This window comes from Patagioenas fasciata, chromosome 12 (assembly GCF_037038585.1).
Source record: "Patagioenas fasciata isolate bPatFas1 chromosome 12, bPatFas1.hap1, whole genome shotgun sequence".
NCBI classification, from domain to species: domain Eukaryota; kingdom Metazoa; phylum Chordata; class Aves; order Columbiformes; family Columbidae; genus Patagioenas; species Patagioenas fasciata.
The window spans coordinates 16786056-16797468 of NC_092531.1; the positions used below are offsets into that span (position 1 = coordinate 16786056).

The 11413-nt window shown below is 47.8% G+C and overlaps 1 protein-coding gene across 1 annotated transcript; it reads left to right on the forward strand.

The window, feature by feature from the left end:
• Positions 1 to 3584: 3584 nt before the first annotated feature.
• On the forward strand, positions 3585 to 11413 carry LYSMD4 (LysM domain containing 4). Its single transcript, XM_071813995.1, is given in 4 exon segments — positions 3585 to 3606; positions 4929 to 5216; positions 9098 to 9634; positions 9636 to 11413. Coding segments are annotated over 3 exon segments (936 nt in total). The 5' UTR covers positions 3585 to 3606; positions 4929 to 4943; the 3' UTR covers positions 9762 to 11413.

Below are 11413 nucleotides of genomic sequence, written 5' to 3' on the forward strand. Positions count from 1 at the left end.
AACTGGTCCAGAGCCAACATCAGCTCTCCTACAAAACGGACAGTTATTTCTTGTTAAGAATGATCAGATTCTTCTCACTGATCACATTTGGCATTACTTGAGTTCCAGCATGGTGAGGCCACTGGGAAGCGGTAACATTTGCAGTAACAAAGCTGCTGAGCAGACACATCCCTCAGGTCACTTGGGGACCGGGTGTGAGCTGATTGCTCACATGTCACCATGTCTCCCTGGTTCGGTTTGAACAAATCTGGCTTGACAAAAGGCGGTGTGGAGCAGTCAAGCTTGGAGGACCAGGAGGGAGAGGCTGTTGTGAGATGCAGTGTTGAGCTATTCTGTTGTGAAGTGAAATGGTTCAGGAAAGGCCAAGGAGCAAAAGCTGCTGGGAAATGACACAAGGCTGAACTTCAGCTGTTGTAAACAGAAAGATGAGCAGAGGATGCTCACCCTGAAAAAGTCTGAAACAAGCACACAGGTATCTAAAACATGTTGGAAAGCCCCCTGTTGTGGTGCTTTTTTCAGTGTAATAAATCTTTGTTGGATTAACTACTTAACAGTGAAATTATCCCACTCTGCTAGCGGCAGGTTTCTTGCTGAAATGAGAACAAGTATAATATTTGAATGTAAAATACGATAGTTTGAAGGTCCCGAAGGGCAGAAGGGACTCAGCAAATGGACACTCAGCTGCACTCAGCAAATGGACATTCATTCCCTGTCATTTCTCTATTCGTTCCTGGTAAAACATGTCACATCTGCCACTTGAATTTTAGGCCAAGATAAAGGGAATCTTGTAAATCCCTGTAGCTCAAGAATGCTACATGTTTAAAGCAGCAAGTTCTCCCAGGGACTGTGATCCTATTGCAGCACAGATTTATTGCAGGCAGACTGGGAAGAAGAGCAGGGTCATCTCATGGGACCACAAGAGCAGCAGGTACCTTGGATCCTGCTGCTGCAGCGAACAGTGCTTAATGTCCGTGCAATGTCTTAGGTCCAGAAACCACCAGAAAATGGACTGGGAGCTTCGCCATGTCCTGTTTGAAATGAATTTGCTAAGATCCATCCAGGTCCTTTTTAGGTACCACTAGAGTTGTATGTCAGGTTCCTGGAAGTAAGAATGGTGAAGGACCTTTCCATGAACTAGTGCAGAGTTTGGCCCTGCAGAATCTTCCCATAGTAAAAAAAAAGAAAAGAAAAAAAATCCTGAGCTGGTTTAATTTCCCATAAAAGGCAGGAAGAAAATTGGCAGCATAAGTGCCTGTGAATGCAAAAAAAACCAAACCAAAACAAAAACCAAACAAACCAGAAATGGGCCTTTCTTCTGCCCTTTCCACTTGGTAATGAAAGCCTGAAAGGCTCTAAAATGGCAGGTTTTGTCCTAAGGCTTTAATTCTCTCTCCATTATGGAAGACTTTCTGGACAGACAGAAAAGAGGTCAGTATGTATCAGAGGCAGCAGAGAAACCTGCAGGTTGGTCTGTGCAGGGCAGTTTAAATCTCGGTGACAGGTTAGCCATGACGTTGTGGTCTAGGGCACGCTTGCTCATGGTGGTCTGGATGCTGCACACATTTCTTCCAGGACAGGAATGCCAGCAAATGTCCAGCTCAGCCTGTATAAATGCACGAATGAGCTTGAATTATTTGCAATCAATTGACGCCACTCAAGTAATTCTCTGTTTCCATGTTTGCAATTTGCGTAGACAAATCCTGAGAAAGGAAGTGATTTTGAGTGCGACGATGAAAAGCTTTTTTGCTTGATTTTCTTAACAGCTGTTTCATCCCAACAGTTGGGAGAAAACCACCTTTTCATAAGGATTCTGTAAGGACCTTTCAGCTGGAGGATGAAGCAATTTCCTATCTATGTTTCCTGGTGTCTTGCCATGAGATCAATGAATAATTCTTCCTGATATTTTAAAAGTTACAAAAATAATAAGCAGTAAATGACAGTTAAGGAGAAGTAAGCCAACCCAGACTTAGCACTGTCAGTGAAGTCTGGTTGTTACCCCTGTTTCTAGATCACCTTAGCAGCTGTATTTTCCAGATTTGAGCAGGTTACCCTGAGTAACCTGTATTTGTTTGACAAAGCCTGATTATTACTCGTAACTTTTGAACCTCAGTAGGCTCAGGGAAAGCATTTTGGCACATCTCCTCTAGTCCCCATGCTTGTAGAGCCCTCTCCAGCACACTAAATCCATCGTCTGGTGGGTCAGAAAAGTACGTAAGCTGGCCGAGCCCCAAAATCATCTGCTCATGAGACGAGCTGGCCCAGGAATGGAGGGAAGGAAATCCTAATACCTGATGGGAGATGGGGTGCTGGCTCATTCCTTGGAGGAGCTGGGCTCAGCACAGTCCTGCCTGGCCGCTCTCCCACCGCCCTGCCAGCCCTGCTGAAATCACACAGCCTGGGCGTGCGGGAGAGCGAGAGCCATGAGGAAGCAATGGCTGTTGCTTAGAAAAAATAACGTTGATGCTTGGGGAACTTTCCTTCCTCTCCAGTGTGTGACATTTGTCAGCTGATGGTCCATCTAACTTAGTGGTTGCAAGATCTGGGGAGGAAATACTCTCCCCTCTTTCCTTCACTGCCTGAACAAGAGAAGGCAAAGGGATTGCCAGCAGCTGCGTTCAGCTTTAACTTAAAAGTAGGTTTGTCCATCTCCTTTAGGGCAAGGAGCATCCAGCAGCCCTTCACCCTTCTGAGCAAAACCCCAAGGCTGCACCTCATGGGAGACCTTCACGCCAGCCCCTGGGGCGAGCAGTGCCCGGTTAATTCCAGCAACCAGCTACGAGGAAATATTTCTCCTCTCCCACCCCCACTAGAAAAGCTTTGCATGTGGAACTTGTTAAAGGTTTGTCCTGAGCTTGTTTTTTAAACATAAGCCACGAGTCAGGATGGGCCAAGGAAAACATACCAGTGCGGAACACACCTCATCAGCTCCGCAGGCACCGGCTTCACCGCGGCTGGAGCCAAACGCCATCAGTGAGCCCGCGGGGCGGCGTGGCTGGAAGGGGGCATCGGCACCGGGAGCTGTGGCCGTGCACAGCGCGGTGCTGCCTGGAGCTTGCCGCAGAATGGGAGGGAAAAGGCTGATTTTTGTGGAAATCACAAAACTTCAGTGGAGGTAACTTGGTGTGTGAGCACGGGAGCAGTGTCTGTGTGCCCTTACCGTCCAAGGGAGGGCAGCCCAAGGCCTGGAGTGACCACTCACCCTCCCAGCAATGCCTCACCCTTCCCAAAATTAGGCCAAGTTTACTCTAGATTTGATATATGTGTGTGTATGACCAATATATTGCCAATGAAATAACTGAAATTTTGTATCTGTATGTACAGTCACTATAATGTATGTGATTGCGATGATACCATAGGGCTGTACCGATGAGTATTGTCCCCCCACCCCTGCGGGCGGTGCGCACACGAGTCTCGCCCGGGCCAGGGGGCGCGGGCCCTTTAAGTGGGGCCCGCCCCTCCCTCCCATGCGTTCCAGCGCTGACCGCTCAACCAACCCCGCTTAGCTGCTTTTGACGGCTGCCTGTTGGTCAGGCGGCGCTGAGAGTCCCGCCTTCCAGCGCTGCTAGCCAATGGGAGAAGCGCTGGGCGAGTGTTGGGCGTAGGTTGGTGCGTGTGGCCGATGGCCGGCGAGCGGCGGGTCAGTGCAGGGGGCTCGGAACGGGGTCTTCCGCGGGGAACGGGGTGCGGCCGGCCCGAGGGGCCGCGGGGAGAGGGGCAGGGCCTACCCGCCGCGGACCGGGAGCCCTCCGGGAGCGAGACCCCGCGGGGAGCGGCGGCCCGTGAGGCGCTGAGGGGAGCGGCGCGAGGCCCTTCTGCGCGGCTGGGGCAGCGGCGCCCCGACCCCCGCACCGGCGGGCGCCGCGCTGAGCCCTGCGGAACCGCGGGACCGGGCGCGGGTGTCCCTGCAGCCTGCCCGGACGGGGAGGGGCTGCCGGTACCCGGGGAGTCCGTGTGTCCGTGAGAGGCGGGAGCCGGGCCGGCACCCGATCCCCACGGCCCGGCCGTGCGGGTGTCGGGGCGGCCAGAGCCGGGCTGGAGAAGAGTTTTGACCCTACCTGTGGAAAAACCCCGAGTGAAGTGTGTTGGGAGAGCACCCTGTGCACCCCGGGTTACCACGGGCTGAGGTGTCCCACAGCAGTCTGGCTTTAGAACACAATCCCTCCTCAGTCAGTGGAGTTCTGTGAGGAAGGGTTTTCTGATCTAAACTTGCCCGTGATAATAGGTTGTTTATGGGGCTGAGGGTTGAAGGAAAAAAAAAAACAGTGTAGTAGTTTCCTAATAACTTGCTGGCGTAGGCCTAGCAATAATTAAAGTGCTCAGGCAGGTTCTTGTATTTATATGACAAAACAACCTTGTCATTCAGGTTGAAGTTAAGTGTGGCTTGAGCTGTCATTAATAACAACAACAACAACAAAGTGCACTTCCATGAAATGAAAATGTGGATTCTTAAAGCATAGAGAACTAGGAACTTCTGGGAAGGTGGCATAAAGGATAATTTTGACCAGTTTTTAATGTGTATTGGTAGGAGATCTGATGGGTTTCTGTTATTTTTTTTTTACTGTAATTAAAGACACTTGGCTCACGTGGTTCTGCTGCTTTTATGAAATTATGGAAAGTGGTTGTTAAGATGTGTAGCTAAATAGTGTCAGGTAGTGGCTTGTTCCCAGGTAGACAAAAAGAAAAGAGGTTTGAAAATAATCTGCCCATTGTTGAAGTTTGTGTCCATAAGGTTTCTAGTATTTCTGTCCCTGCTGTTAGAGCAGCATCTTTTGGATTTGCCCCAAGCAGATCTGGGTAGATGGAAAGCTTTGTGTGTGTGTGTGTATGCGTGCAAATACTGTGCTTTTTTGTCCATTCTCCCATACCTTACATGCCAAGAAATAAATACTGGTATTAAGGAAATTCAGAATGTCTGGGTTTTGTTCCAGGAGCTGGAATAAAAGATGAGGCTGAATGAGAGCCGGACAAGGTCCTTCCAGGCTCCTGTCACCGTCCACAATTACCCGGGCAGGCAGGTGTACATGTTTCCCGATGGCCGATCTGACTCAGAAGATTCGTCAGAGGAGGAACTCAACGTTATGGAATTGCGACCGCGGGGCAAGGAGCAGCAGCGATGCAGCACTTCTCGGGACAGAGCTGGAGATGTGGTACTGCTGGAACGAGAGATTACAGAGGATGATAGTCTTAACAAGCTAGCCCTGCAGTATGGTTGTAAGGTAAGAGCTATCTCTCTCTGTTTGGTTTTGATTACTTTAGAGGTATTTTACGTGTAGTTTAGTTTCCAGAATTTCAGGAAGGTGTGCTGTTGTGTAATAGCTTTGAGAATGAAAAGTGTATTTCGTGAATGGTCAGTATCTCGGTCAATATCTGGGTAAAACTGATCTGGAAGAAGTCACAAACAAACACAAAGATTTCTTCAGCTAACAGCCTAGGAAGATGTTAACCCCACACCCTGTGTGACCTGCTTTCCTGTTTGATTTGGATGACTAAGGGCAGTGTAGCCATCATGATTTGTACTTAGTTACTGAAGTGAGGGCAAAAAGTAGCAAGCTGAGTACAGAAATGAGGGTGAGAGCCCTGCTCTTGAGGAGCATACAGTTTTTGAAGCAAACCGAAAAGCACAAAGAAATGCCACTCCAGTGGGGCCTAGTTTGGTTTTTTTTTCCATTTATTTTTTGAAAGATATGAGCAAGGAAGGTCTAAGTCTAACAGGGGCAGACTTGGAGGAGGAAAGATACCAAAGTTGGGATCACAGAGCCCAGGTGCTGTCGGTGCTCGATGTTTTTGATGGTTTGCTGTCGTACCCAGCAGCATGTGCAGTTCAGCCATCTGCAGGCAGAAGGGATGCATACACGCCATGAATTTTCTCTCGAGTTGCAACATACTACAAAATACATTTTCTTTGTTCCAAAGCAAAGCGCTTTATAGAAAAACTGTTGAGAAATTTAATTACCTGATATGAACATCAGAAGTACCCTGTCGTTTTGCAGTTAAAGCTGTAATTTTAGAGCTTCCTTTATCTGCAAGCTAGACTGTGATTAAAAAGTTCCATGATGCAGACAATTGGACGGTGACCTGGATGGGGATAATGATATGATACTGGCTCAACTGCTGCAGTGCTGTTGCGGCCTGTCTTGCTTAACAACACAACAGCTGTGTGGTGCAGCTGAAACAAGATGGCTTAGAGGAATTGTGACAATTCATCCCCTCCCATTCCCTTAGAAACAAAAACAAAACAAAAAAGAAACCCTTCTAAGTTCTGCTGACAAGCCCGATGCATGTGAAGCAGTGAGTCTGGTAGGACTTGAATAGGCCTTGATTGGCACCAGTAGAGCCTGAGAACTCAGAGCTGCAACAGTTGGCTTTGTAATTGTGACTGCTCAGTGCTAAGCAGTGGCAATTGCATTGTTCTTGTCTTTTACGTGGAATCACAGCAGTTTGGTGAACTCAAAGGAGGAAGATTCTGAACAACTGTGTTTTGGTTTATGGTATGAAAAATCCTGTTGGGCCCCTGTCCTGCCCTGCTGGGGAAAGCAGGTGGGTGAGGAGGGACCAGGTACTCAGTGTTCTGCTCCCACAGGAAAAAAAACCCATCTTACTGCTTCCCTCACTTCCAGAAAGGGCACTTTTGACTTGTTCCCCTTAAATTGAAGAGGTACAGAAATCCTTATTATTGGAGATTTGTGTATTTATCTGTTCACAGACTGGTCAATTTTCGTGTATTTTGTTTTACTTGTGCAATTAAGCAGCTCCTGAAAGCTTACCAGGACACAAGTGAGGAAGATTTGTAGCCAGAAATACATGTGACTGTGTTTAAAGAATCCAGGATGAGTTTCTTCTTGAAATCAATGAGAACTTGTCATTGGTTTCAGAATCGTCAGGGCCTGCTTGGGGTGACATATTAAGACAGTGCAACAAATAGTTTTGTGTGTGCTACAGAACTTGGCAAAGATGCAAAGCACTTCAAATTTCTCATTTTCACTCTTGACCATTTATAGTTCTGGCCTGGTTTTGGCATTGTTCTTAGCTGGGACAAGAGCCACTCACTGCAGCCAAAAAAAAACTAGCACACAAAATAAGCCTAAATGGCTTGTGCAGCCGAGTGCTCCTGCGTGCCTCCCATCAGCTCTGTTTGTTGTTTCTGCATGAGTGCTGCTCCGCTTTCTCTTTCTAGAGCCTTAGCACAACGTTGCAGTGTTTGGTTGCAGACACTGCAGGGGATATTTACTGTCCCAATAATTTGTTGTCATTGGAAAAAAAAACAAAAATGGAAGCACCACCTCAGTTAGAAGGCTTTAGGTGAGATTGTTATTTTATAACTAAATAGCTTTGCAGGGTTTAAGTCCTGATGTTATGCTGGGGCAAGCATAAGGAGTCGGGACCAGCAGCTGAGGATTCCTTTCTCCTCAGGGGCACCAGATTAGGATCTAGATTAAACATCCAATTTTCATATTTCTGAAGCTTTGCAGAATAAATGTGAGATTCAGGCATTCATCTCATCTCCGCCCTTCAGCAGAGTCGTGCTTCCTGGCTGGAGCAGACTCTCCACCTCTCCGGATTGCCCAGCAGTTGAGTTCTGATGTGTGGTTGCTTCCCTGACAGCCCGTGCAGCCAAAGCAGAGGTCGGGGAGAGACAGCTCCACAGGGGGAGCCCCCACAGCTCCTGGCTCCTGCGGGGCCGGGGGGTTGCCCTCCCTTGGGGCACCTCCTGACACCACAGCCTGCATGTGGCCCAAACACTTGTGATGGCAAAGGAGATGGTCATGCTCCCTTCTGGTCTGTTCATCTACCGGCTTTTCAAAGATCTTCGTCCTGAACTATCAATGATTCTGGTACTGATAGCACTTAGACATTTGCTTAGGAAGTAAAATGCATTCTTGGTTTCAGTTCCCCACTTTAATTGACAGCCTCAAGCTTGTGCAGTGAATGCAAGTCATACAGTGATGAGATTTCTAAAAGAAAAACATACTTTATCTGAAAGTGCAGTCCATGTACTAGGTCTCTCTCTTCTATATGATATATCAGAGGTGGTTAATCTGTTCATGTTGCCTTTCTCTTTGGTTTGGGGTCTTGCTTTTTTCTTTGTTTTGCATCCTCCAGCCTTTCCCTTGAGGTTCTTTCTCACCTCCTTGGTGGCTTTGGAGAGCTCCCTGAACACGCTGACAGTCCCGTTCGTTCTCTTTGGTGGAGCTTTTAGGGTAGCTGAGAAGTTCATGTACTTATTTGGTTGTTGTCAGCGAACACTGTATTGAGCTGTGTTCACTTTATTTAAATAAAGGAACACTGTCTTGCCTTTGTCTTCTCTTTGATACCATCCTTGTGACATATGCTGTAGGTATGGTTTGCACTTCCTTGCTATTCTCACTGTTATTTGCATCTCTGAGCTGGGTGGGAACACCAGTCACGGATGGAGACCCTACACACGACCCACCAGATATGATGACAAATGCACGGAGGTTGTTGCCATAAGCAGGAGCATTTACCAACTGGAAAGAGGAGCTGTGTGGAGCTGCTGTCCTGCAGAAGAGGGGTGGTGCTTGGGAGAGTGAGCAGAGGATGCTCATGCCTGTGTGTGGGGGAGGCTCGTCTGCTTGCTGCCAGGCTGTGGCCTTACAAAACCATGCTGTGCTCAAGCTGGAGCTCTGCTCACTCTGAAACGGCTTTCCAAGCAGGGGCAGGGTTTTACCTGCTCATACTGATGTTGTCCGCTCAACTTAACTGCTCATGAATTGTTTAAGGTATAAAAACTGTTTTGTAAAGGATCTGCTATAAAGACTCTTCTTGTCTTAACTTGGATTAGAAATGAGGGAAGGGTAAAGAAAGCAAAAGGAAAACCAATATTAAGCGGAACACCACATATGAGAGATACAGGAGCTCTAGAGGAGGTTATAGACTGCATTGACAGGGACCAACTCTGTTCTACAGGACGTGGAGCATCCCTGGAACAGCTTGGAATCTCTGCAGAACACTGAGCCACTTGCAGCAAGGGCTTGCCTTTATTTTCTGGCTGCTGCTTTCACACTGATTTTGCAACTACTTCCTGCTTCAGCGCTGGGTTGTCCTACACTAATATTCCTGTCCTGTTTGGATTCTGTAGGTTGCGGATATCAAACGTGTCAACAACTTCATCCGGGAGCAGGACTTGTATGCGCTGAAGTCCATCAAGATCCCCGTGAAGACCCACGGGCTCTTGACGGAGAACGGCAGAGAACTGAGGCCGCTCCCGACTGCGCCCACCCAGACCGGCCTGACGCTCGTGGACTTACCGGAGCCTGACGAGGGTGCAAGCGGCTCTGCCGGTGGCAGACACCTGAGCGACTTCTTCAGGGGGATTGACCAGAGCATCCAGGACGCGGTGCAGGTGGAGGTCCAGCTCAACACAGAGTACTGTATGGAAGCACGGGAGAGGCTGCTGCCCGAGTCAGGGAAGCAGAAGACTGGTAATGGTGCGGACTGTGGAATCCAGTGGTGGAACGCGGTTTTTATTATGCTCCTGATAGGAATTGTCCTGCCAGTATTTTATATCATCTATTTTAAAACACAAAGCCTGGTGGCCCATACCTCTAACACAACACTACCCTCAAATATTTCAGCAGATGGATTGGAAGGGAAATTACCACAAAGCTCAGTTGTAGGAAAAAAATCCTGAGGGGGACAGGGAACCAAAGACGATCTCTCCTCCCGGCATGGAAGCCCATACACCGGTGACTGACTGGAGTGCATTCAAGGGAATAACAGTACAGAGTATTTTTATTTTTTAAGTAGCTGATGTTGTAATCCTGAACTTGCCTGAAAGTGCAGTGATGTGATTTTTATGGAAGAATAAGGATGCTTTGTTGCTTATAAAGATCTTGAGGCAGCTGGCTTGACATTCATGAAATCTGTTGAGGGAAAGTATTTTGTAGCAATTGACTCATCATAGTTTCTTCAGGTATTTCTTAATGAAGTGAATCCTCTGCTGCTGTGATAAAGAGTGCAGTATTAATGTGATTGGAAAGTTGGGGGTTGTTTGCATTTGAAGACAACACTTTTTGCTTAGACTAGAAATGGGGCCTCTTTATTCTTTTTCTCGGAACTGTCATTTTTATCTCTTGCAGACCATGGCAATGTTTGCATACTTAACCCTAACATGGTGATTTTTGGTGTGTTAAGCTGGGTGTGTCAGGGTGCAAGGACACTGACAGCACCTCATTTTGTCATTCTTTTGAGCAAAGGTTTAAGCTCTGTTGATTAGGATGGTTCCAACCACGCGGGGAAGGGTGAGCCCAGGCCTCTTCTCCTCAGTTAAATCCTTCAGAGACTTCTCTTGAAATCCGGAGTCTCTGCAGGTGGAGCGCACTGCAGAGCTCGTGCTTTTGCCAGGGTCCTGCTCATCCAGAGCCAAGAGGGCAGCGTGACTGCAGGTGGCCGAAGTGTTGGAGGAGGCTGGGAAAGTAGCGCTAGGCCTGCGGTACGTAGGATGCACTTCTTAAAGGCTTGTTTTTTGGGGGGAGATCCAGCCAGTGTTACTTAAAAAATAAAGGAATAATCCATAATGTTGCAGCTCTAATCCCCAATTTCACTCATGGACTTGAGTTTCCTTGTTTGTAATTTTCAAGTGAGAAAGCTTTGCTCAGTTGCATTTAATTTGCAAGGTCAAGGAAGGAAGCCCTGAGTTACCTTAGACAGTCACAGAAAGCAGTTGGTCAGTGCTTTACAGGCTGTGAACTGCTGACATTTGCATTAAAAAGCTTCTGAGTGTGTTGGAAGGACCAGTGAAGCTTTGGAGGCTGGTGATGTCTGGAGGTGTCAGTATCCTGAGGTCTGTGCTGTTTGGGATGTGTCATAAACTCTGCTGGAAGTGAGCAGAAAATGAGGCTTTTGAGAGTCTTGCTGTGGAGAAGAATTTGCCTCAAAAATTTAATTGAGCAAATGCTCTCCTAGAACGGAGCACTAAGGTATTTTGCAGCACAGTTGCACTAATCCTGGCTGAGGCTGAGGTGCAGTGAGGCTGTGAGGAGCAGCCAGCTCCCAGGGGCTTGCTCTGGCCAGTGTGTCACAGTTCACTGAGGGTTTCTTGGTGGTTGTTACTCAGAGCTCTGTGAGTGAAGGTGGGGGGGTGCGAGCCGGTGGCACAGGCTGTTGTACAGCCACAAGCTCCTCCTGCCCTGAGGAGTGTCTGCGCGGGGGTGGCAGGATTGACGTGTCCCACAGCCCCACGCCAGCGAGCAGAGCTGTGTAATGGTGTAACCATAACCTGTGTGTCCTGCAACTGTCAAAAACAGTGCTCAGGAAAGCCTGAGGGAACAGAACTTGGTAAATGAGGACTCTACTGAGGAAAAAAAAAGTTTTCTTCTGTGAAGGAAACGTGTCTGTCTTTGTTCTAAGGGGGGTATTATGTTTTTAAATAAAGCAAAATGAAATAAAAGCACAA